The 25907-nt window shown below is 41.2% G+C and overlaps 1 protein-coding gene across 4 annotated transcripts in view; it reads right to left on the minus strand.

Moving 5' to 3' along the window:
• INO80 (INO80 complex ATPase subunit) overlaps positions 1-25907 on the minus strand; it is a 67903-nt gene that overhangs the window by 20182 nt on the left and 21814 nt on the right. For all 4 annotated transcript variants that reach the window (XM_040600441.1, XM_040600444.1, XM_040600443.1 and 1 more), the window contains exons 14-26: positions 25745-25840; positions 23417-23476; positions 22651-22793; positions 21511-21595; positions 20880-20997; positions 19839-19924; positions 18651-18818; positions 18075-18208; positions 17205-17272; positions 15679-15772; positions 14361-14538; positions 8789-8929; positions 3677-3902 (exon numbers count right to left, since the gene is read on the minus strand). In XM_040600441.1, the coding sequence (XP_040456375.1) occupies positions 3677-3902; positions 8789-8929; positions 14361-14538; positions 15679-15772; positions 17205-17272; positions 18075-18208; positions 18651-18818; positions 19839-19924; positions 20880-20997; positions 21511-21595; positions 22651-22793; positions 23417-23476; positions 25745-25840 (1597 nt within the window). The remainder of the gene's footprint in view (positions 1-3676; positions 3903-8788; positions 8930-14360; positions 14539-15678; positions 15773-17204; positions 17273-18074; positions 18209-18650; positions 18819-19838; positions 19925-20879; positions 20998-21510; positions 21596-22650; positions 22794-23416; positions 23477-25744; positions 25841-25907) is intronic.

The following is a 25907-nucleotide window of genomic DNA, read 5'->3' on the forward strand; positions in this document are numbered from 1 at the left end:
CAGCTACCTTAGGGAACCCGTCAGCCAGAGAGCCAAGCCAAGGAGACACTGTCAGGAGAACCAGGACCGCAGCTCAGCTGGCATTTGTTCCAAGTGCAACATACTGTATATAGTGATGTACTCGCCTCCAGAGCAGAACTTGGTCTGCATCGCATACAAATAGTTAACAGTTTCACGCATTCTAAAGAACACCAAGGTTTGAACTCAGGCAATTAAGTAAAAATGGAAATTACTTATGGTTATGTGGTTTTAAAATACATCTATTTTACATCTAAATCGTCTAGAATACATCAGAGTCAAAAACTCTGCACAGTAGCAACGTTTACCCTTTCTAGAAAATGTCATTCTTTCCTTTAAATGCACACAGCCATAACATTCTGCATTTATTCTAGTTGGTCAGGCTTGCTATTTCAGAATGAGTTCAACTGAGTGAAGCAACATGAAAAGTCTAGATATACATGACAAAATAATATGATTTTTACACCAAAAGCCATCTGACTGGAAGGAAACCGAGAGAACAAACAGGGTCTGTTCAAAAGCCAGTCCCGACTGGCTCAGATTAACATATTAGCAAGTTCCCAAAAGCAAAATGCTACTGCTTTTCTCGCACAGGCATGAATAGGTAGAATCAAGTTTTGGTGACTTCAAGTGATGCGTGTCCTTTGCTGCTGGCTCCTTAGTCCTCCATTGTGTAAGTCAGTATTTTAAAATAGCAATAAAATGCAAATTACAAGTAAAGAACTTACTTGCAGATGGTCTTACAGTCTGAAAAGTTAGCATCTTGTTAACAGTTCATAATTTGTCCAATATCTCAGCATCAGAGCAGACTAGACTGCACTGGCGAGAAAGTTGGGTTGGTTTTTTTTTTTGTTTGTTGCGGGGGTGGGGGGGGTGTATTGTTGGCTTTTTCTGTTAGGAAAGCAAAACAGAACTAACAAAAGATTTCTTGTCTCTGGAAGCGAAAACCATTTGACTTTAACCTGGCATCTTTAAGCGTGCTATCTTGATGCCATTATGTTTTCCAAGATGAAATATTTTTGCATGCTTAAAGCCTGCCACCTAGTGCTTCAAAGGACAAATTCTGGAAAGCAGTAACAGAAAATGTACTTTGTTTACGCCACCTTCAGAAAACACTACAATTACTCAAAAGAAGGTAAAAGGAAAATAAAAAAAAGTATCCTCCACTTCTAGTTTCTCTCACTTCTATGTCTCCTATCCTTTTACCTTGGGGGAAAAAAAGGCTGTTTACTTAATTTTTAAATGGCATTAAATTTGCAATTCCCGATTTTCCATTTTTAATGACTGGCAAAAACATACAACGATATCATTGAATTTTTTATTATTTTTTTTTAAACTGCATCAAAGGAACTTTAAAAAAAATTAACCCAGTCAGGAGACAGAGGACACAATTTTTTAGTCCTTCAGCACTGTATGAAATAAACAAGAAAACAGAACCCGACCGAAACCAAGCTAACAGCCAAATCGTATTGTATGGCTTTCAGTCCGAAGAAAAAAGCCCCTGCCTCCAGCCACACTGGGACAGGGACATAAATTTTCCACAAGGGGATACAGTGGGATCCCATGGCCTGGGAAGAACAGTTACAAATGATTATGACTGAAAATAACCCTTGTCGGGAGCTCTGGCCGATGGCTGTAGCTGGGCTCACTGCTCTCTGGAGAATGACAAAAAGTGCCTCTGGACATGCAAAAAGCAGAGGAAAGAGAGATAAAGTCTGGTTCCAGTTGACACCCCTGGTTCCCCTCCCGACAGTCTGCACGGCACAATGGGGTCAGTGAGGAGCTAGCTGGCTCTCACAGTAAACAGCCAGTCAGGCCGGTGCTTTTTATCGATGCTAAAAGGACTCAGACACTTCCTGCCATTTAATCTAGGACCATTTTTCTTTCAAAGAACAGGAAAAGCCTCAAGAGATTCCCACAGTGATCGCAGCTGAGCCTGCTGCCAGAGCACTGGGAACATCAAGCCTGGGAGAGGCTAGAGCAGGGTTAGCAGAGAGGTATCTCCTTTTCTTCTTGTCACCTACTTGCTGCAGATCATCACACCTAGCCCTCCCCCTGACGCTTGCTAGGCTTCAGCCTTGTAGATGGCTCCTTCAGCACATCAGGCCCTTTCTGTAATGCACTGTGCCTGCTCCTTGCACGTGTGAACATAGCTGCCCTGACATGGTTCGTGCCCTCTCTGAGTACGTTTAGGTTTGAATGCTACTTTCCATCTAATTAAAAACACAGCTGTACAAACCAACTTTTTTAAAATCCCCCTTTTAGCTCCAACACCTCCTAAATTAAGCCAGCTTTACATAACATGCTCATCCCAACCAGATTCTCAACCAAATTTGTCATCGTGCTCTGACAATTTGCCTAACCTTGCATGTGTTCATTCATTCACTTCTGTAAGCTTCTTGTATCCCATCTTTATTCCTCTACGCATTTTTGCCAATGACAAAGTCATCAGCTTAAAATGAAAGCCTCTTCAAGAGAATGCAGCCCTCCCTCTACCCCACCTACAACGGCTACTTCTCTTCATTTCTCTGTCCATGCCTTCTACCTTAATTTATCCCTTTGCTGTTTCCCTCCTTCCTGCACAGCGATTCATTTTCTGTTTCCAAATAATTGATAAATAATTCAATGAACTCCTGAAGAAACTGTAAAATCATTGAACATTAATCTAGGTCAAGCTCATGAAAAATGGTTTCTCCATTACATAGGTATAAAGTGCTCCAAACGACTCCAAGTACTTGTGAGGTACCTTCTCAAACCGGACTGCAGCAAGCAAAAGGCCATTTTCCTTTTACTGTACTAACTTCCCCTGCCAAACATCCTTGACCCAAGAGGGTCTGGGAATAACTTAGCATCTGGCAGTGTAAGCTGTTTTTCCTCTTGGCTATCTCTCAGATCTCTAGTGCTTTCTGCACCGCTCTGCTCACTGCTCAGGACCATCTTCTGACAGCCAGAGCCTATCCGGCCCAGGAAAGTCACCGCAGTACTGGCAATCAAATTCTAGGACATCTTGGATTACCTCAGTCTAATTCTAGGAAAAAATGAAGTGCATTTATTTTACAAGTACATTGGTATCTTTTTTGCCCACTTTCCCAGGAAATATGAGTAAGTCTTTATTCTAGCTGAAACACAGTAATCTCTCATGCCTTGCTTTCCAGACCGATTTCCTCTGAACTTGGTCCCCAAACCTACCCTTCTCATGGTAGACTGCTACAAGTAATTTTTATCTTTTCACTACAAAGACCAACAAAAAAATCTCTTAGGTCAATACGAAGGCCTTCCAACACACTAGGAGGCAAGGTATGAGTTACTTTTCCTGCAATCTTCTACCTCCAACCTCAAAATAGTATTTGGTTGTGAGAGGAGACTGTGCTTTTAGCAAGCTAATCTCTTTAGTCATTTGAAGGGCTGACATGCTAAGAGGAGTTTGTAAGCAATAGAAAAGTTTGTATTAAAATTTCAGTACCCATCGACAGCTTTACTCCACACAAAGGATGTGAAATCACAGTGCATCTTAAGGTACCAGAGTTAACTTTACCTCAGGAGGAAAAACACACACACAGCCACCCCCTCAAAAAGCCCATAATCGAGCATAATTACCACCAAAGAGCAGATGTCCTTATTTATCTCATCCCTGTTCCGTGATGACCTCCAAGCTTACCTGGTATCCTGATGAAAGACCAGCCGTTCTGAGGCCTGATCCCCAGCAGCCCTCCTGGATGCTCTGGGAAGAACCGGGAGCATTGCTTCAGCCAGTCCGCTGCTAGCTCAGGGGCTCCATGGAGCACACACTGCTTTGCTTCCAGACTCCCTCCTTCCTTCAGTGCCCTGCGCTCGTATTCTGCGCTTCGGTCATTGCAGTAGAACTCCAGTGGCACAGCTGTTACCTACAAGTAAAATAATAATGAATATTCTTGTTCAGATTCCCTCTCATCCCCAAATCTCCAGTTCAGGTACCTTCCCACAGGATAAAATTTAAAAAGTCAAATCCTTACTGACACATACAAATGGAAAACCATCTCCGGCTGGGCTTAACATAAGCCAAGATGCAACATCTCCTCCCCACACGACAGAGTCCTGTGAACGACCAGGCAAGGGCTACCCGTCTTTTGATAAACAATGCCTCGTGTGCCAACTGCTATACAACTGACATCAAAGCTGAGAGGAGTAAAAGAATAATATCCTTGCTGAATCTCTCATTTTGCCTGGTTTTTTTCTGTTTATTGGCTCTTCACATTCAAGTATTTACATAGCAGATATGAGATTTATGTATCATCCTTAATAGAAAAATTCACATGACAATTTAAAACTAGGAAGATACACAAACTAGAAAGGGAAAAAATGTGAACATGAAAACAGCTGTTTTGGAACAGCACATTTCTTGGGCTTGACAGCAGATTTGAACAGAAGCAGGCCACAGAAGTAGCAGAAGTGAGCACAGGATGATCTTTTTCTTCTGACCATCCTATGACTCCCTTACCCTATGACCTGCTTCAGCACACAGAGCCCAGCTGGACAGCCCCGCGCTGCCAACACGGAACCCCGACTGCACGTCGTGCGAGCCACCCTGGCAGGGCTCCACCACTGCCTCCCCCTGCTCTGCCCCAGCCACCCAGACCTGAGCCCAGAGTTGGAAGGTCCACATCAGCCAAACAGCTGCACGCCGATGGCCACGAGGTCCTCCAGTCAAGAGCCTGTCCCAGCCACAGGGCTGCCCCTTGTACAGCCTATAGCTTTCCCTTACCTCCCTCACCAGGGTAAGGGGCAGGAATAAAACCCCAGAGCGGACCCAAGCCATGGCACACACCAGGACAGCCCGCTCTGCTGGCTCCTTCTTCAGACACTTCACCCAGAATTAAAGTACGATCCAAAGCAAATACAACTACGGCACTTTCACACAAAAATTAACACACAAGAATTCACTGTTTGGCTCTTCCCAATAAAACGCAGATCACCAACCTCTTTCCACCTTTTCTGATTAGAAGTCTATTTTGGGATAACATTCCGGGGCCAGTGTTTACAAAAGAAAGCTAATAGAATCTTTCACATACTATCTACCGACTTAAGGTGTTGTAAATTCACATAAAAATGAAACTAACATGTAATATTAGAAAATTAACCTCATAACAGAGAAAAGTTGTGCTGGCAATGCTTTGTAGATTTATTCTTCAGGAAGCAAATGTATCATTACTTTAGAAGTCATCACTGCTTTTATTTCAGAAGTACAATTAAGAAAAAAGTCAACCATGTAAATTAATGTAAGTTTAAAATATTGTCATGTATCCTAACGGTGTAAAAAATGACGTTACCTACAGGACTGCGGAAAGCAATGTAACAAATCAAAATGGACACAGAGGAAATCAAACTTGTGAAAGTTTTCACATTTTAAAAAAGGAAGCAGAGCTGTGTAGGAAGAAACAGTACGGAGTCTGTAGGTTTTGGTGGGGAACAGTAAGCAGCGGAGTTCCTGCAGGATTCAGTAGGAGTGGGAATTAGTGTGATAATGCGACCACTGAAACATTAAATACAGTAAAAGAACTATCTTTGTGTTGCAGATGAAAAGCTTTTATGTATTTCAAGGGGGTTTAATTTTTTGTTCCAGCTTACTCTAACATGACACAATTAGCTGCTGCATACTAACATGATACCATACAAATGGAAATATTTTAATGGCGTAACTAAATGATCAGCAATAAAATCGTTTAAATACCACCAGTTTTAAATATTGTACTCTAGAATTCTAAGGTGAAGGGAGCAACCCATACCTCAGGGGAGACTGCCTGGTACCTTAGATGCTGGCTGCACCACTGACTCAAAGTAAAAGGTATTAAGCAAGACCTTCTGGGTAGCAGCCTGTGGTCCAGTCCTGTTTTACAAGAGCTTTTCTTATAGAAACAAATTCATCTCACAGAACCTTCTCTTTGCAAGGGCCCAACAACTGTTTAAAGGGATCCATGAGCACAATTACAGTACATCTTGAAATAAAACCAGAAAAGCAGATAAAACCTTAGCAATAATAGCAAAGCCATTGTTTTGCAAGATGCCAAGAGCTACTTTTAAGTCAGACCAGCTTACAGGCCTATACACACAGCCACACAAAAACCTTGCAAAGTGAAAGGGACTGTGTTAAGGCTTTGTGCACACTTCCACTAGGTAGAAGATGCTGTGAGAACTGATGTTATCTTGTACTGCCACCTGCAGTCAACGCACAAGACTAACTTGTGTGTGAGTGCAAAACCTCTCCTCTCAAAATGCAAGCAAGTCTGTCCCCTGAACACTGATGTGCATCACAAAGGACACGGTACAGGCTTGGGCTGCTTAAGGGACGCTATTAACCATGCATTTCAGTTCGTATTTCTGCACTGGAGAGACTGGAACTAGGAACTCTTCCAAGCACAGATAACTTGTATTTCATTTCCAGGACATCTCTGGGACAGGCAACCACGACATACAAAACAGAGCAGACTAATTTCTGACATAGAAACAGGACTCATCTGCTGAAATCAATATGCAGATTTATACACTACGATTTTTTAAGAAAGAAACAAAGTCACACCATAAAACTGTAGAAGTATTTCAGTAATACCTCACCTAAAGGAAGAGCTAGTAGGAGACAATCTTGATGAACTCTGTGTGCCTCAGTGCAACTTCTGCATTAACAAGAACTAACCTTCCCGTGTAGCCTGTGTAACACTGACATCTGAGGACAAGACTATCCTTACTGTCAGCTCCACGCTTTTTTAAATGCAGATACACACTTGCAGGGTAGAGCCCTGGGTCTGTTCTATGGCCTTACAAGAAAACACAACACATTTTTCTGAAAGACACCAAAAAAATCTTCCATCCAATCTTGTTCACGGTCCTCTCTCCTTTTTGCATTGGTGCACTTTTTAAAGGTTTTTTTTCCTCGGGTTTGTTTTTCTGGTTTATTCGTAACAAAAAGTAGGGCAGTCCTTAGTACTAAACATATTATTGTCAACGCTTAGCGTCAGTCCTTAGTACGTAACACATTATTGTTAAACTGATTGAATGTAACTGTCATAGTTCAGAGACACATCAAAAATATAGTTATAGGGATATATGAATGCATCGCCACCTTAAAAATGCAGTAACTTCATTTAGTTAGGGCAATTGTAAAACGCCTCCTGCATTTCTCTCCATGCAAATTCAACGTCATGACATGCCCAAACCCACTTCTCACCACACCACCTCTGACACCACTGGGATCTACTGAAACTAAACCTAACAATATTACTTGAAACTGAATTAATTGGCTTCTTAATGACAATAGTAGATCCATCCTCCAAACTACTTTTTTTGTGATTGAGACCTAACTGTACTCGGGAAAACGGCCTGCACAGAAAGCAAGCTACGACACTGACCCCCCCCACCAGCACCCCATAGCTGCTACATAAACACACGCTCTTATTTCTATCATTCGCTCCATTAACTTCCCAAAATTCACCACAGGTCAAACAACAACAGAAGGCTATCGTTTCTGAGAACATATGTGCTCTTTCTGCTGTTTCAGGTCTTCTACACTCCTGCCAAAAGTTTCTAGCAAGCGTAAAATTGAGTCTTTGTATTCCTAGAAACAAAAAGCCGTGCCTCCACTTAATCATTTTTATACGCCAGCCAAGCCAAAACAAGCAACTTTTATTCACAAGAATAAGTGTCAGCTATGATCTCTCCTAGCCTTCCCCTTCCCCTCATATGTAGCCTCCTAAGCCCCTCTCCTCCCTTCCTGATGTAGGGCAAGTATTCCAACATATTCTTCATCTGTAACGCAAATTTAGGTACAAAGAGCAACCAGTCAAAGGAATCTGAAGGAGAAGCGGTTTTCACAATTTACTCTCAGAATAACTGCTTGGTTTTGAACCAGGCAGTGTGCGGTGACTGGAAGGTGATACGCGACCGAGATGTTCAGCTGGATCAGCTCGAGCAGCAGCGTGTAGGTAACAAGCACAGAGTCCTACTCGCCAGCCACCCTTTTCCAGATGTGAATGTTTAACTGCATGTGTGGCCCTATTTGATCAAGCCCACAGCAAAAACATCAACGGTGACTAAAGAACGTAATGCCTGGATGGTGTAGTCATAAAAGTACATTTTGTCTAGCTTTGTCAAGGTCCGACAACATGGAGTACAACAGCCTGAGATGTATGAAGGTCTCTTCTGTCAGCCCTGGAAACTTCAGCTCGAGTAATTTCAGAATTCAATTAATAGATGATGGACAACCCCAAGCAGTACCACTGAATACCCCAAAGATTTGCAAAATGACAACTCAAGTAATCCTTGTATATCGCAACTTGGCATTTCCTTTTTGGAGCACAAACTGGCACAAGGAGAAACAATGAACATTGTTTTCAAAAAAGCATTGCTCCTCAGCCCCCCTCTGCCACCACAGTTGACCAAACAATCATCCTATGCTGTCCAAATCATACCTACATCTCCCCCTTAGATTACTGGGGAATAATCTCCATAATCTCTTCTATAATTTTACTGCTTTTGGTATTAGGAGAGAAAGTGAAATCTGTGTATCTCAGAATAACTCCTGTTGGGTGCATCTTACAACTTTCCTTTTCCCTTCAGTACACATTACAGACACTTCCTCTATGAAAACACCCACTACTGAATACAGTAGCAAAAGGACATCCTCACAGCAGCTTTGCCCAACCAAAAGAAAGTCATAGATCATCCTGTTCCTAAGACACAATTCCAACAAGATTTAAAACACAATAGAAAATACATAATTTACAACTTAACTTGGACTTACCCGTGGACTGGCTATGCACAGGAAGGACGGCAGCTCAGTCACCTGGCAGCATCGTACACATGAGGTAGCTGATCTCCTTCGATGTATGACATGATCCGAATAGCCAGTAACTGCTTTACAGTGGCTGCTGAACACAAGGTTCTGAAAAGAAAATTAAAATTAAGTTACTACATCTATAAAGAAATACTCATATCTTGTAACCACCCATGAGAAATATTTCTCTGAAAAAGGAAACTCTAGACATCTTCTGCAGCAACAACGTATAGGATCTTTGTATAATTATCAGAACATTCAAATCCTGAAACAGTTGAAATTAGAATAGCTCGTATCAATGCTTGCCTTTACACTCAGTTGGAACCAGAAACAAGTTTTTCCTTCTTTGAGTCTTTTGACCTTACCTTTTATAACTAAGGAAGTACAGGAATATTCTAGTAGATCTGACCCTCAAGCTGTTCTCTAGCTACTCCTTTATCTATTCTGAAGCATGGGTAAAATGAAATTTGGCACAGAAAAAAATTAAGACTAAATGAGACTGGATAGGTATCTTTGGACTTAGATCTCTTCCAACCTCTTCTTACTTTCCTGTGCAAAATGTCTCCAAATTTCATCCTGAAGACTTTCAAGGTGCTAGCACAGTTACTCAGCACGTGAACGCACCCATGTGTAAAACCTGGGCTTTGCCACAAGACTGTTGATGTCCTTTTGATACAGAAAAACAGATCCACTCAAAAGTGGGGGCACCGAGGTGACGTGGCAGTTTAAAGGGGAGCTCTTCAAACTCAACAACAACAGAAAACAGAAAACAACAGAAAAATAACAGAAACCTATATTTTCTGCGCTTGCATCATTTATTTCCTTTTTTATTGTAAATAACCTGCATCAAACAATGAAATAAACTGCTTATAGACTAAGCCATTTTATTCTGACGTTTTTATTCTGACTCTTCTATATTCGTAGTGACCAACTGTTACATATTGTTATATACAATTGTTTCCTATAGTATGCAGAGCATTATTCTGCACACTATAGGAAAGAAGCAATAATTTTAGAACCGTTAAGAGGTACGCCTCTCATTGCCACAGGATCATAGTATGTGCCCTCCTGGCAGTTCTAGCAGTTCTTTTAATTCACTTAAGTAAAATGTAAACAGTATCTAAAGCTTTGTCATTGTTCTGCCCCAGTTCCTAACGCACCAAAATTAATTGCATGCTTTTACTTTACAGAGCCTTGCAATTTTCTAAAATCCCAGCGTCTGAAGTTCTAAACATCAGGGTACATGACAGAAGCAGACACCCTCGTATCTTGTCATACACTGGATATACCCATTCCTACACATGTCAAAACACGCTAGAAAACATCCACAGCAGCAGCCCATTAGGGATGACACATCCTGGGCCCTTTCTCCAGACGTAGATTCACTGGGTGAGATGCAGGTGGCTAGCATGTATGATTTGGAACCTGCTGACAAGGGAGAAAAGTAGTCTTACTGTGCATACATGCTAGCACCACCTACAAAACACAACCAGTCCATCCCAGCATGTAAGGGCGTCTTTCAGCTGCTACCAGTGTGACTTGTGGTCTGGAGCAGGCAAAAATACAGTTCATACTCTGTGACCAAACATCTGCTCTTCTATATAGAAGGTGAGCGCAGAAAGAGCTGACAACAGCCTTCCATGGACACTCAGCAGGACTAAACAGCACAGGTCAAAGCTTGGGCCACCCTGATAACGTGAAGTGATCCCAAAACCAGGCTCTTATTCAGCTGGCAATTCTTCACCACCAGTAACGCTGGCTTAAGCAACCACTGCTTCACATGTTCGCTCCTGTGCCCACAGAGCCCCTTCTTGTTGGCCTAGCTGTCTGTGCTCGTTAAGACGCTGATCAAGATGAAAGCAACCCCTTGCCCCACCATTCCAAGTCAGTTCTGTGATCCGTCTCACCACCTGGTAAAACAGGCCGTGTGCTGAACCAGCAGAGTGGGGAATGCAAGGCTGGACTCCGTGTCTGCCAGCAACGGCTGGGAACGCGAGCTTACTGCTCGGGGGGGCCAGGCGTGGTGGCCACAACCCCCCCCCGTGCCGCCGCTAGAAAGGAGCTGTCCCGTCCCACGACCTGTGGCTGTGCCGCTGGTGCTAGTTCCACCACCCGTCCCTCCCCTCCAGAAGCCTGTTGAACCAGAGGGCAAAGTCAACGGCCATCAAAATGGGAAGTTCTGTGCAGTTGGCTCAGCCGGCAGTGACCGTGCAAGGCGGCAGCAGCAGAGGCAGGACGCAGCGCTGGGAGCAAAGGAGGGACAGCAGGAGCCAGAGCGAGCCCCTTCCCAGCCAGAGCAGGAGGCCAAACTGACGCAGGGCTCAGCCTGAGCTCGGAGCCCCTCTCCTGCCCGCCCCGGCCCACGCAGGCACTGCGGCTGGTGTTACGGAGAGCAGTCGGCCCCGCACGCAGTGGCCAGGCTTTCCAGCGTGCCTTACGACAGCAGGCACTCGCTGGCTGCGGCCACGGCCATCAGAGAGCTTGGTAGCTTTATTTCCTGGAAAATGAGAATGCAAGAAATGGATAGAGAGGAAGCTAATAAACTGTAATTCCAAACCTATGCAAGATTGTTATTTAATTCTCTTTTGGAAAGCAGTATCGAAGAGCCATCAAAGATGGCCCAGTTAGAACCCAGGAAGAAACACAAAGGAAGCCTTCCAAGAAGATATCCAAAATAAGAGAAAAATATTATTTTTGTTACACGCGGTATTAGCAGCAGGTCTCGTACACAGGCATTAATCTGGTTTTCATGGCCATGCTTCCTGTGTACAAATTACAAGCAGGTCACAAACATCCCTCTCTGAATTCCCTGACATACGCAGCCATTAAGTATTGATGAACAGAGCAGACACCAGATATAACGGGGACAGCGGAAACCTGCTTCCCGTCAGCCACACACATGGAAAAGGGCAGGTAAAGTTACAGAACTGAACACAGCCACAGCTCTGAAACGGATCCATATACCTTAGTACAGCAAAGCCAGTAACTGAAGAGGGGGACTGTTAAAAAATAAGAATGTACATATTTACTACAACCACACAATCCAAAGTGTTGAAAGAGGCTTCCCTATATTGCAAACAGAGCTGCATATAGACATGGGTGACTGCCACCAGCATCTAAAGCTCATTAACACACCTGATTTTTTTTAGAAGAACGAAAATTAGGAAAGCAAAGAAGAAAAGGGTTCATTCTCAACAGGTCAGATTTTATATTAATTTAAATCAATGTATACAAATTAATACGTTGTGGAGGTGCTGAGTAAGGGGAATGAAGAGACCTTGCGCTGCAAGGGATTTCTGTGTTCACATGAAGAAACTCACACCATCTTTAGACAGATGTTACCTCAATTTCAGAAAGATCCATTAAAAATAAATGTGTTTTTTTGTCTACTGACTTACTTTCATAGTTTGTCTCTTCTATCGGAAATGCTGATCTAAGCAGTTAAGAAAAGCCAGATTTATACCATTTCCTTTTTCCTCTGTTTCTCCCCCTCCTCGCTCCCTATGTGTCACTATCTCATGAAGCCCTGGGGGAAGCCTCAGGGAATTTTAAATTGAAAAAGTTTCTCAAATTTGGGCGAGGATGAAAAAGTTAGTTCATTTTCACTCACGATGACCCATGCAGCTAAAAGACAGGCATGTAAAGGGCAGTTTGTTTTTCTACTCCCCCTTCGGTTTTGCACCTTTTTAAAAAGGCATTCTAGACAGGGAAGCTGTGCAAACAAAATTCTGCAAACAGCTTATTTTAAAGTCATTCAAGTGGTATTTTGTCTGACATGCAGGTTAGAAAACAGTTCTAAAGAGCCTGTCATAACTGTAGGGCTGAACTTCCTTTAGATTTACTGGGGTTATCACAAACGCACTGTATTGCACACACTGATGAACTCTGCTCCTCAGCTGGCTGTTTTCTGTGTAAAAGGCACTTTTACAGCTACACCGGTCACTAGCTATGCAGTCACAGCACCAGCACCCCTGAGACACAAGTAATGACTTCCTCAAAGAACAGAAATTATTTGGAGAAAATCAGTTACACATTTAAGTCTTGCCAGGCTGTGGTACAGGCGGGTCTGTAGCCTATCCAAATGCTCCACGTTTCATTGTTAACATTAAAATCTACATGTGCATATCCCACATCTTGTATTTAGTATCTATAATGTTAACTCACCTTCTGTTCTTCAAGAAAAGTTAATTACTTTCCTTTTAATATTTACATGCACTAACCCAAAGGCTATGTAAGGACCTAGATTGTCTTTGTAAAAATGTGTGCACTTACGGAAGGCACCATTCAACTTCTGACACCGCCTTCTATCCTTTACTGTTAGGCTGCAACATTTAGGTCACCACACAAGTTTTCTTTAACTATACCAGTGAGAGGACAGAGCTACAGTGTAATTTCAGAGACAAGCATTGCACCGTCACTAATCAAACAGCTGAATGTAATCTCAAAAAAAGTAACTGAAAGCAAATCCATGTAACAGACATTTTAGCAAGCCAGGCACGGGAACATGGAATATTTAAACACCAGCACAGCCAGAGTTAACTGGCATACGCACTCAGTTGGCTTGCTCTTTGTTTGATAACTAGGAGGACTCGTTTTGTTGGCTTTGCTGTTAACGCTGCAAAACATGACACCAAGTCCAAGGTTGGTTTCCTACTGCTTATGCGTCTTCAATTTCAACTTCCTCTACACGCTATTCAGTTGAATTCTGGCTATCTCCTTTCCCCTTCCAGACTCATGAGCAGAAGCAATATTCCCTAGAGAAAGTTGGCACGATCTCACTGTTTCAGAAAAGATTTTTTAACTGCGTATCTGCTAACTGCCCTAGATGCTTTCCTGACTCTATCTAGCACTTTTGTGAACTTACTTCCCAGTGAAACGAATCAATGGAGCTGTAATCTAACTCAGGAAATCAACAGCAATTTAGTCATAAAAAGACAAAACCTTCACACACATCCCAGGCAAAAGATTATAGAGAAAATGACCTTGCATTACACAGTAAGGGGAACACATCTGGAGTCTACCAGACAGCAGCAGAAGCAAATTTCAGAGTAGAAAGACACCATTAACAATGCTTGTCCACCAACTCTGAAATACTGCTAGGCTGAAGTCTCTGCTTTCCCCAGCTGCTGCAGTGATGTACTGAATTTGAGAAGAGTGTTAGAGACAGTCAGAAGACAAGCACCTTGCATCTAGAAAAACACTACTAAACTCTTAAGCTTACATGTAGAATCCATCCCTGACAAATCATCAATCCAGTTCTGCTCCTCCAGTATCTAGTTCTGTTGTCCTGGCAATACTTGTAAGGCTTCTAATTCAACTCATGTACTTTTTATAGCAAGTTTTGAAATGTATGGAAGACAGTAGCTAAACTAGTTTTCTGTTCAGCACTCTTGAGCTTTATTACCTATATCCAATAAAGCAGATAATAGCGATCCTAATAGAGCTTTTCCCCTTCTGTTTTATAAGGATAGAAATGCTTTCATCGTTTCTGACTCACGAGGATTTGCAACTGTCTTCACATCACAGAAATTTTGCTTACCTGCAGCAAAGTGCAGCTGTGCAAGTTAGGGAAAGACAGCGGGAAATTTACATCAAGCAAGAAATCCCTGTTCCTCAGAAAACGTGACCCCTGCTGTTTCTCCCCTTCAGCCTCCATCCAGAAGCGCATGTGATGGAGCCTGTAGGATGCTTTCAGAGACAGGAAGAGCGCTAACCATCTGAAAGAGAACAGAGTAGACACATTTAGTTCGCTGCTTTGTGAAAGAAAGGCTTGAACATATTTACAATGTAACTATTTGAAACAAACAGGGTTTTTCTCAGAGTTTCAGCCTTACAGTCTCCTGACAAAGGAAATAAGTATTGCTAGACATCTTCCAACTATATTATGCTTATTTTGATTTTTTCTAAGGTGGCTTAACTGAATCTAAGTGATTAAATTAGCATACACTTTGAAGCACTTCGTTTAAAAGGGTCAACCCTGAATTAGCCACTGCTACTTAAAATCACACTCTGACTTCTCTGTAAATTGCTCCATATATAAATTATTCGTAACAAACTGTATAATGAATGCAGAATCTATCATAAAGATCAGACAGATCAAGAGAAATCTGTGTGATGTTACTGGAACACAGACAAGAAACAGAAGTCCAAAATAACCACAACAATAAAAGAATATTACACTTACAAAGCCCTAAGCAAAACACCTTTATTCTTGCTAATAAAGCCTTGCTTTTAATTGCAGATGTCTTATAGTGACTATCTAACTTCAGTCAGAGTACTGTCCACTGCAGAGTACACTAGAACTTAAACAGATCATCTCCCTTTCCAAGATAATACAGGTCACAGTGCTAAAAATCCTTAATCCCAAGTCTACGCCTTGAAATTCCATTTCGTATTAAGAAGTAGGACATGTGGAAGTAGAAAGTATGGCTTGGAGCCGAAGAACAACTACCACAACACAAGTTTATTCTGCATGTGTTAAAACATGCCCAAGTGCAATTGGTAAGCACTGGAAGGCCACTTCACTGCAAAGTCTGGATTTTGCGCTTGATAACGCCAGCAACCTACAGCGTCATCCTAAGCAAACTCTTCTGTTGCCCTTTGACCATCTTCTCTATTTACAATGCTAAATCTTTGTTACAGAGGGCTTCTCCTTTTGAGAGGTGTAAAAATTGCCTTGCACAAATGCCCTATAGCTGGAGGAACACTCTAGAAGCTGCTATAATATTAGATAATGACAGACAAATAGAAGTATTAGGAGGCATGGAAAATGCAGGTTTATGGAGAGATGCCCCTAACATCACCTGTATGTTTCCTACAATTGCTAAAAAGTGAAAAAAACCCAAAGTTGTCCTCACCTGGCTAAATGTCCCTGATTCATGAGGTTTGCCATTTCCGCTGGAGAGACATCAATAAACCGGAGAAAAGAAAAACAGCTTTCTTCATTGATGCCTATGTCACAGAAATACTGAAGTTAAGCCAACACATTTCACAGACACAGCTGAAAACAATGAACTTTATTAATTGGAGACACATCCTCTGACATATGGCAAATCTAGGTGAAAAAAGAGGAGATCCTAATTTAACCTAGTTCTTGTAGAAATACTGAAAATTTAGTCTGAATCACTGTTGCCTGACTCCAAGTTCCCGTTTCTTTTCCAGTCTTGGCAAAAGAAGGGCACTTATTGAGAAACACGTCCTAGGCCACACACAACCAGTAAGGACATTGATTTCACTTACTAAGGATCAACAGGCAGCGTGCACGCTCGCGACTCCCCACCCCTACCAGCCAGATGGCTGACCCAAACACGCTGCCTCTCACCCAGCTAGCCAAATGCCTTGGAAGGGGGTGGGGAAATGCAAGCATGGGGATAAGGATGCAACATAGACAGTGAGGATGATGGATACACTGCGCTGAAGCATGGGGAGCGGGAGAGGTATGTCCCTCTGTTCATGAAGAAGGCCTTTCAGGCCCACCCATGTGCACCGCATATCCCCAGTACCATTCATCTCTCTTTATTTTTTAACTTCTACACAAAAATTGTATTCTCAAAATTATTTTCCTTCAACAGCACGCCAAAAAAGGTCCCCAAGAAAAAGCCAATAACGAATGCCAAACCAAACAGAAACCAGAATAATCAGCAAGACACAGGGAAGTTAGAGTTACAGACAAGTGCAGACTCCAGTAGCTGCACCTGGTTGTCCCCGCTTGAAAAGGGGTTTGGACAGCTGAATGCGTCCGTGCTAGCAGATTTCAGCACTGTAACACAGCCAGTACAGTACCTCTCTTGCTTTTTCTCCCAAACTTTTTCCCATCCCACCGGCTGAGCAATCCAATTAGCACTTTTTTTTTTTTTTTTTTTTGGGGGGGGGGGCAGATCTATAATAAATTTTGTCAATATAAGCAGCTTTTGTGGTTTTTTTTGCTCATAGATTAGATGTTGGGTCACTTGCATCTCATCCACTTCTTACTTGAAAGACAAGTTGGCAGTTCAACATATAATACAGAATGTACCAACACAAATCCAAGATTTCTCTGAATTGAATCCATGAAAAATTGACATTAGACTAAAAAGGCAGCATTAATCCCTTGAAGCAAGTTAAAACAAGACAGAAGGAATGGAACAAGAGACTGCAGTAGCATTAAGTGGTAACTAACAAGTTGTCATAGTTTATTTTTCTTCCAGCTGCTTCCATCCTTTCCTCACAAAGCAAATGAAATATATGTAGAAGTACAAATGCTAACAAAATTCTGACAAGTTCCAATCAGATTATCTCAGAGGACCAATTGATCTGGCCTCTCAGTCCTTCCCCTGAATAAGACTTATTACAACATTACATGCAAGCGTGCAACCCCACCTGCCACACAGGACTGTAAACCTACCCTTCCTATGGAAGAGAGACTGCTGGATGTGGTCTGGTGCAAATGGCGAAAGTAAAACCCGTAACCACCTGAAAATGAGAGCAATAGAACCAAACAGTATCACTGAGAAGGTGTTAACACATACAATGTTCAATCACACAATCAGCAGAAGATGCAGAGTAATTTCCATGCTTCACTGCAAATATTTCAGCACTCTGAATATCTGGAATTGCACGGCAGTAAGAGAAAAGCATCACCAGTCCACGTGCACTACTGTTAATTTGACATCGAGCCATGCCATCGCTCTGGTGCATTTTACACTGTACAACAATTAGTCTCATCTTCAAACGTGGCTTCCTCATCTCTGCCACGAGCATTTCTCATAACTGAATGCAGACAAAACTGATCAAGAATTTCCACAGTCAGAGAAAACAGCAAACTGCACTCAAGCAGCTTCTGTTCATCCAAGGTAAGCATTACAAGCTGTCAAGGCACCAATACACCATGTCACAACAGACAGATACCGATAGCTTCCTTAAGCATGAAAACTCACTGAAGGGAAACCAGAGGTTTTTGGTTTTTTGGCCTTTTTTTTTTTTTTGGTAAGAATTCTTTTAAAGCATAATTTATTACACATCATCAGCAACAACTCTAAATTCTTTTTTCCTGACTTTCTTATTCACACGGATATTTGATGATCAGGATTCCACCAAGAAAGAGCATCAGATATCAGATGCTTAACAGCCGAATGAACAAAAGTAAAGTATGAATGCATCCCTTGGCCAATGTCATGTAAGTACATCAAGTAAGGGAGTTAATTAGCACTTACAAAGGTAAAGTAAGTCTAGCAATAATATTAAATATGTTAAGCCAGAGAGGAAATGGACTTGCCTGTCCCGTGAGTGGTTAAAGACCCTGATCTGTCCATGACAGTAGATGAACTTTGAAATCCGGTATGGCTTTAGGGAGATGTGAAATGGAGACCAAGTTTCTTGTCGCTCAAACAGCTCTGGGTGATTGCATACCTATAAGAAAGAGAGCATGTCAAACACTGGGAAGAATTAATCTAGTCCGACGCAGCACTTAACCCTCAAATTAACTACAACTATCGATCACTGAAACTTCAGTATTTATTAGCAGTGCACAGCTATTTTAGTATATCTACTCAAATTGGAATACAGCATCAGATGTTTTCCTATTCACATAACCGCTGTTGCCTTTTCTTCCCAAGTGAATGATTTCCTTCAATAACCAATCTGGAACCAAACCAGTTAGCAGATCCACGCACCACTTGGCTAAAGCTCCTCTATCCCAACATCACTGCATCAGAAACACAACAGGACTGCATGCAACTTCGCTTGCCTGTGTCAGAAATTTTTTTATATGGTGCTTTCTACAAGCTGTATTTTAGTTCTGTGCTAATGAATGAACACACTTTGAAAAAAATATTATTTAAAAAAGCCTTACCTTCCTGAACTGCATGACTAAATTCATGAGACTACTAGTGGTGGTCTGTGCTTGCTGAGTAGTGCCCATTGAGGACTGCAGGAGGTCATCAATGGAGATTTTGTTTTTCAGAGCTTGGTACAACAGCTTCTGTCGACTTGTCTGCTGGCAGTACATTAGAATTTCAATCTGCAAAACAGCAAGGAAGATTTAGCCTTTTCTATCTCTGAAACGGAGGATGACCACACCAGTATACACAAAGCAGAGAAATGTATCTTAAGGAAAACTTAACTTTCTCACAAAAAAAACCCCAAACACCAAAACAACAAAAAAAAAAAGCAGTTGCATTCCTGTCTGTATTTCAGGATCCAATCCGGGAAGGACCTTAACAAATAGGTGTGTTTTGGAAGGCTTAGGTAATGCTATAGGACACAGACCTTTAAAAGTACATAAGCACAACTAAGTAAACAGATTCTTAAGAAGCTCTGAAAATATCCCATCTGCAGCTGATCAGCTTAAAATCTGACCTTAATTCTACTACCCTACTGGTAAAATCTTATCTACCCATTTAGAGCCATTTTAAACAGGTGTCAGGAGCCCATGATAAGGACAGGTACATCACACAACAGTGTCTGTGGGGAAGTTCCAGTTCTGAAATTAATAAGCACATCAGAATGAAATAAATATCTCTTAGCCAGTGGTCTCAAAACCTGGGGACATGCTGACAAGATCATCCAGTATTGCTAACATCCACATGAAATCAAGAGACAAGACTAACAAGAGAGAAGGGTACGATGCTGCCGCTACGCGTTCCTTGCTCTGTACAAGCAAGCAAGACGAATCTTAAATCCATGCCAAATCCCTCACCAAGGCAACTGGAGATGTTTATCACCCAATCATTGCTGTATCGATCTCCTTCACTTCAATTAGCGATATTTCTGTCAGCTTAATCAGGCTGAAAGATTTTTTATTTGTAACTGTTAACAAAATGTTTTCCTTAGGCAAGTTTATTAATTAGGGGTTCTTCAGTTACATTCACATCTAATGAGATTGCTGGGATATGGTGCCAGAAATTGAAGGTCCGTGAAAGGTTTACAATCAAATGTCAGGTATGCAGACTGACAAATGAGTTTGCAAAAACCAGATTAGAGGACAGAGCTCTGACAATAAACGTTGAAATACTCATTCCAGATAAACACTTTTTCTCACCTTATCTGACAGCTCATTTTCCACATCCTTCTTGATTCTTCTCAACATGAAAGGCTTCAGGATCATGTGCAAGCGGGATAGCTGGTCTGAAACACAGGAAATGGGGAAGAAGGAACAATTATTTCACCAAAGAAGAAACTATAAGGTGTTCTTCTACAAATTAAGTCTCTTACTGCTCAGCCATTTCCCCTCACCACAGCTCTTGCAGCACAAAGTTGATATTTCTCCGTTCATTTTTCTTTTTTTAAACGAGTGCAATGCTACACCGTTTAATTACGAATCTAAAGATCTGCTTTGAAGAATGAACTTCTAAGGCATTTTATGTGTTCTATACTCCCCTGGGCTGAACAGTACAGGCTTTAATTTATCACTCATTATTAGTGAAGAAGAAAGTTTCAGATGAGACACTGCTAATTCACTAAGACATCATAACAGTTTGAGGTCCTGCCCCCCCCGAATTATAGCATTACAAGAGCAGGACAACTGCATTCTTCATGATAACCAGTAAAAAATGAAGTTCTGGGTATTTGAGCTCTTAAGGCCTTTACTTTTGTGACTGTGTTCCAACTGTGTGGTGTTCTACTGTGGTTACAAATCAGCCATTTTACCTAGCCAGATTTTTCTCCATAACTATCCCTAAAATCTACGATGAAGATTATTTTTTAGAAGAAATTTTAAGCTTTCCTTCTGGAGTTCAAAAGGTGTTTAGCACTTTGTGTCATCATTTTTATGTCTACAGCTTGTAACACACTCAGGAGATCTTCAAGATGATGTGCTCTGTAGAAACTTATAAATATTTAAAATATTCCTGTGTTTGGGAAGGAGGACTTCAGACAAGTAGAAAATCAACGTTTTTACTACAAGTTTTTCTATTCATTACGGTCAGAAACACATATTTTTACATGAACAATCCATAAGGTTCCAATCCCATTATGCACCCTCTGCTTTAGGTGACATTTCTCACACACATCCCAAAAAAAGAGAAACAGGGTAACAGATTTTTTAATATTAAAAACTACTGTAGTTACACACTGCACTCACTCTCATCAATGGCGGATTTGTTTTCTGCGTGGCTCTCTATGTCCTTGGAAAACCACTCATTGAACTCTTCATGGGAATCAAACAGTGTTGGCATGATGAAATGCAGCAGGGCCCACAGCTAAAAGGAGGAGAAAAGAGCAGATCAGCAGAAGTCACCCTACTATGGACAAGGTAATTGGGGATCCCATACCCTTGCAGCTCTTCATAAGCAAAATCACTTTACTAGATCACAAGACACAGCAAAATTAAACAAAAACACAGCTGCATCCTCTTCCCCCACTCCCCCTCAACAAATGCCAGATATACCAACATGACAGACACCATCAGAAGGCAGTGAGAAACACAACAGAACAATTTTGGCCAACAGAAGGAAAAGCCACAAGAAGCGGATTTCATCCTGTAATCTAGGCATTACTAACCATCCGGTACCTTCAGTTTTATCTTTATTTGGACGTGTGGCACATTTCCAAATTTTCCCCTCCCAGAGCTTATCCCAAATCTGTTTGCCAGTGTTTTGCTACAATTATGATCCCACAAACACACAAATACAATAGGTTTCTCAACTGTTCGTATATATTCAGTATATATCCTTGTTATAAAGAAAAGTCCATTTTTAAGAGCTCTCAGATACCTCAGCCATTGTGTTCTGGATTGGGGTCCCAGTCAACAACAATCTGTTCCGACACTGGAATTGTAGCAGAATCTTCCAACGAACACTGATGAATAAAATAAGGAAAAAAACAACATTAAAACTGCTTTTTGAAGAAGGATATAAGACAAAGTTGCTGGCTGGAGTTAAACCACAATATCTTAAGACCAATTGCTTCCAGTGACCTTCACAAATGATTTTTGGAGGTCACCGGGTAAAACTATCACAGCCACTCCCCAGCCTTTCACCAAGTACAAAGAAATGTGCGTAATTTATTTTTCTAAGTATCTTTTAACTCATTTTTAATACAAATGCATGGACACTAATAACATCTCATAATCAGAATAATTAAGTTCCCAAAAGAAACAGTGGTTACGAATCAGAATGTCACCTGCTTTTCAGCCTTTACACCACCAAGTGTGTGTGCTGCCGTGGCAGAGTGCTGAGGGACACAGCACAGTCTTCTTAGAGGGGCAGTTTCCAAAGAACGCAGAAGAGACAGACCTGGGTCGGAATGAGTCTGCATCTAAAGCAGCCTTCAGCTGACCCAGTACAGTGGCAACCCGGACAAAGGTTATGGGAAAGCAATTACAGAAGCAAAGACGGACGAATCCATTACTTGAAAACAAACAGAAAACCTTCTGGCACAGAGTCTTATGACAAAAAGTGGGCTTTGCTGCAGCCAGCAGTATTCACAGGGTTCTGCACAGTGCCACTGAAGGAGGAATCAAAATAATGCACTCAATGGAGCCAATATAAGCAATATATGGTGAAGACTACAGACTGTTCACTAGGCAGAATTCTGTGAGCAGTCAGGAAAGAAGGTGAAGAGCATTCCACACTGTTTTGTTTAACTGCCCTGTACTCCACCTGTGTTTCTGCTCCACAATTACTTTTTACTTACATTTCACACACTTGGAGAAGGAAAATTTAAATGTAAAAAGCTAGTAGATCAATCCAGCGTCAGAGTGTTATACAGATGCTTAACTAGGTTAGGCACTTAAAGGGTCTTCTGCACATCAATTTTAACTGCTATCCATTTTTGTAATCTTGATGTTTTCTCAATATTCCTTCAAGAAGCTGATACAGAGGGAAGGTTTACGTTTCCAGTTAATGTATTACCTGGAGCTGCTCTTGAGCGCTTGCGCTTCATCCAGCACCATATACTGCCACTTCACTCGCTGGAAATACTTGACATCCTGTACTACTAGCTGGTAACTGGTAATCACCACGTGGAAAGGAGCATCCTGAGTATACAGCGTCTTCTATAACCACAAAACAAAGAAACAAATGTCCACATAATGTAAATACGTTGTGAAGAGTTCACCTGTGTATACTGTAATTTCAGACTTCCATTTCATAATCGTTTCTCATTATTACTGCATTTTTCCTCAGCTGACTTTTTAAATCAATTACAGCATGGTTAGTCAACTGGTGGATCTGGACTTCAGCCCATTAGTCCCTGAACAATTTCAGACGCTTCTTAATGTGCCAGACAACACCGAGGCATTGAACCCTACAAAATGCTGGTTTTAAATCAGGAACAACCTGACAGGCCTGCAGGGATGCTAGGTTTGGGCATCCTGAGTTAGGTTACTCAAATACAATTAACAGTCCTTGACGACACTGAAACTTCCTGCTTTATTTACAGAGCTCTAGTTTCTTCAGCTGAACTCCATACTGCCCTGAATTGCCCTGTCCTGTCTTGTCTCTCCAGCACAAGAGAAGGCTTCTACCTCATTATGCTAATGAAAATGCTACTACATGGATGAAGACACAGAACTCTGCATCCACACATCATTTAGCTTGGTGGCATGTAGCAGCAGTTTCTGGGTTGCTCTGCATAGACAGCAAAGACTGTCTAAGCACACGGGCATGCCAGTATTACCTGACTCCAGAACTTCCTGATCACCTTTCTGTCATGGGGATTTCCCCAGTAAGGTAGCACCTGTAACAGTACAAAAGTAGAAATACATTATTTTCAAATAAAGATACACCAGCTTTAGAATTTTATACTACATATTCCACAAAAGGGGAGACAGACCTCCTTCTCCAAAACAAAAAGGGAAATTACCTTTCTTAACTCAGAGAAAAATCAGAAAGCATTTATTTAAAAATGCTTAGAAACAGAGCATTCCAGGCAAAGGTATCAAGCAACTTATGACTTCTACGAAGACCAGACCAAACTATGCTGAGGATCTCAAAATGCCCAGTAGCGTGTTACACCTTCTAGACAGGTTCTTCTAAAAATAAAAAATGATACTTGGCTTTTGGCAGAAAGAGGCCTGCCCTCAACTGCCACAGTTAACCCTACAGGACTAGTGGGCTCATTCTCCTGTTTAATATTCCCATTGTCTCCTTGGTTTTGTATTTCAGAACTGTAGCCAGAAATCTGAGATGAGTTAAAACATCTGGTCTGGATATAGTTAACGTAAGAACTTTAAAAAGTAAGCACTACTGCCAGAGAAATCTGTTAATCCATTTATAGCTCAGAATTTCATGGCTCCTGTTACTGAGATCTTTGCGTGCGCGGAGACTAGAGTTGCTGGTTAATGACGGCGCACTGCCATCTCCCGTCTGGCCGGCGGAAGGTTGGGAAAGGGCTCGGACATCTCCACCCTGCAGCTGACAAGCTCTGAATTTCAAAGTGCCCATAGCTAAATATTACTCCAACTGTTCCGAAAAAAGGATGTTAGTAAAAAACTAGACTACCAAGAAAGGGCATTTTTGCACTGCGTTTTTGCAATGTTTTCTGTATTTCATTCACAAGGAGAAAACATGAACAATTGCTCACCTATTCTATGCAACAAACTGATTCAAGGAAATGAGAAAGTAAGTAGGTAGAATGGCCAACTGCTCTAATGTTTTCTACTCCAAGGTTTTTAATCAGGGTCCCTATTATTTTGGGCTATGCAAATATGTAAGTGCATTATTTTTAGGGTTTTCTTTTAAAGTAACTCCTCACTAACTTAAGCATTTATAATTTTTTCATCAGTTTTAAAGTCTCAGTAATCCCAATTTATCCCAAAATATAAGTCACACAAATCATCCAGTACTGAACCACATTCCAGCACTTCTCTTCTTACAAATACCTCAAACTATATACCACTGTAACCAACACATGGTCTCATCAGGGATCTGCGAACAAGCTATTTGCTAAAAGGTAAGCCTTTTAATACTGCCTACCCCAGATCAAGAAATCAAATATTACTTATATCAATATTTTAAGTCTTTTCCTCCACCTTATTAAGTAGCCAAGAAATTCAAACAATTAGACTGGATGTTACTGGTATACTGGTTACTTATAACTAAGTGTCTTTTACTGTTCTCTGTAAAGAAGAAAATCAGATACTAAAAAAAATTATCTAGACTTCTTCATGTCAAAGATTACTACATTAACTCCTCAAATATTTAATCCATTATTCTTTGCAGATGTAACTGCAAGCTGCTGACACTTTTGTCTATCTTTAATCCTAAAATTTCACCACTGTTCCAGCAGCATACATTCTTTTCAAATCTTTCTTTGCAACACTCCCTGTTTTCCACTGGGGAATAGGCAAGCAGCTTGTTTTTCAGTAACAAATTGTTCCTTGCTTTCTATCTTACTATGTTTTCATGGTCACAACATACCTGAAGAACTTCATTTATTTTAATCTTTTGTGTTCTTATCTATTTGTGACTCACTTCCCTCCTCATAGGTTGTATGCCTATGGTTCTTTTTTTCTGTAGTAACAACTGCATTCTGTCTCCCTCTAGCCTGTTTAGAGTTCAGTTTTGTTAAATGACCTTTATCTTACCCAAATTGATATGAATGTCTGAAAATACTGCTCTAACCCTAAATACAGTATATTGTACTGTATTTATACATTTACATATACATATACAAAATACTGAAATATTATTCTTGCATCTGCTGTCAGTCCCACACATTAGGACTGAACATCCACTCCCTGCTCTGCTTCAATTCCTCACTGAGGTGTCTTTAAGCTGATGCAAAATTAAAACCATGTGGTTCAAGTAAGAACATTAAGCCCTAGATAACTGAATGCTCCAGAAAAAAACAGGATGATGGGGAAAAGAATATAAATCATGATCAAGCCCATTACAGTTTCAAATTCCAAGGTAATCAGGCACCCAGATGCGGTGAAGAACTCAGGAGAACAAAACAATTTGCTTTTGAGAAAACAGGAAGAACTTTCTTGCACATGCTTATTACCTTAAACTTAGGTACAAATCTGGCAAACTCCTGGTGCCAGTTGTTAAGAGTAGAGGCAGGTGAAATTATTAAAAAAGGTCCCCAGATGTTCTCTCTCTGGAATACACACATTAAAAAAAAACAAAAACAAAAACACAAAGACATCCACAAATTAATTGAGGGG

Source organism: Falco naumanni, chromosome 7 (genome assembly GCF_017639655.2).
Source record: "Falco naumanni isolate bFalNau1 chromosome 7, bFalNau1.pat, whole genome shotgun sequence".
Lineage (NCBI taxonomy): Eukaryota > Metazoa > Chordata > Aves > Falconiformes > Falconidae > Falco > Falco naumanni.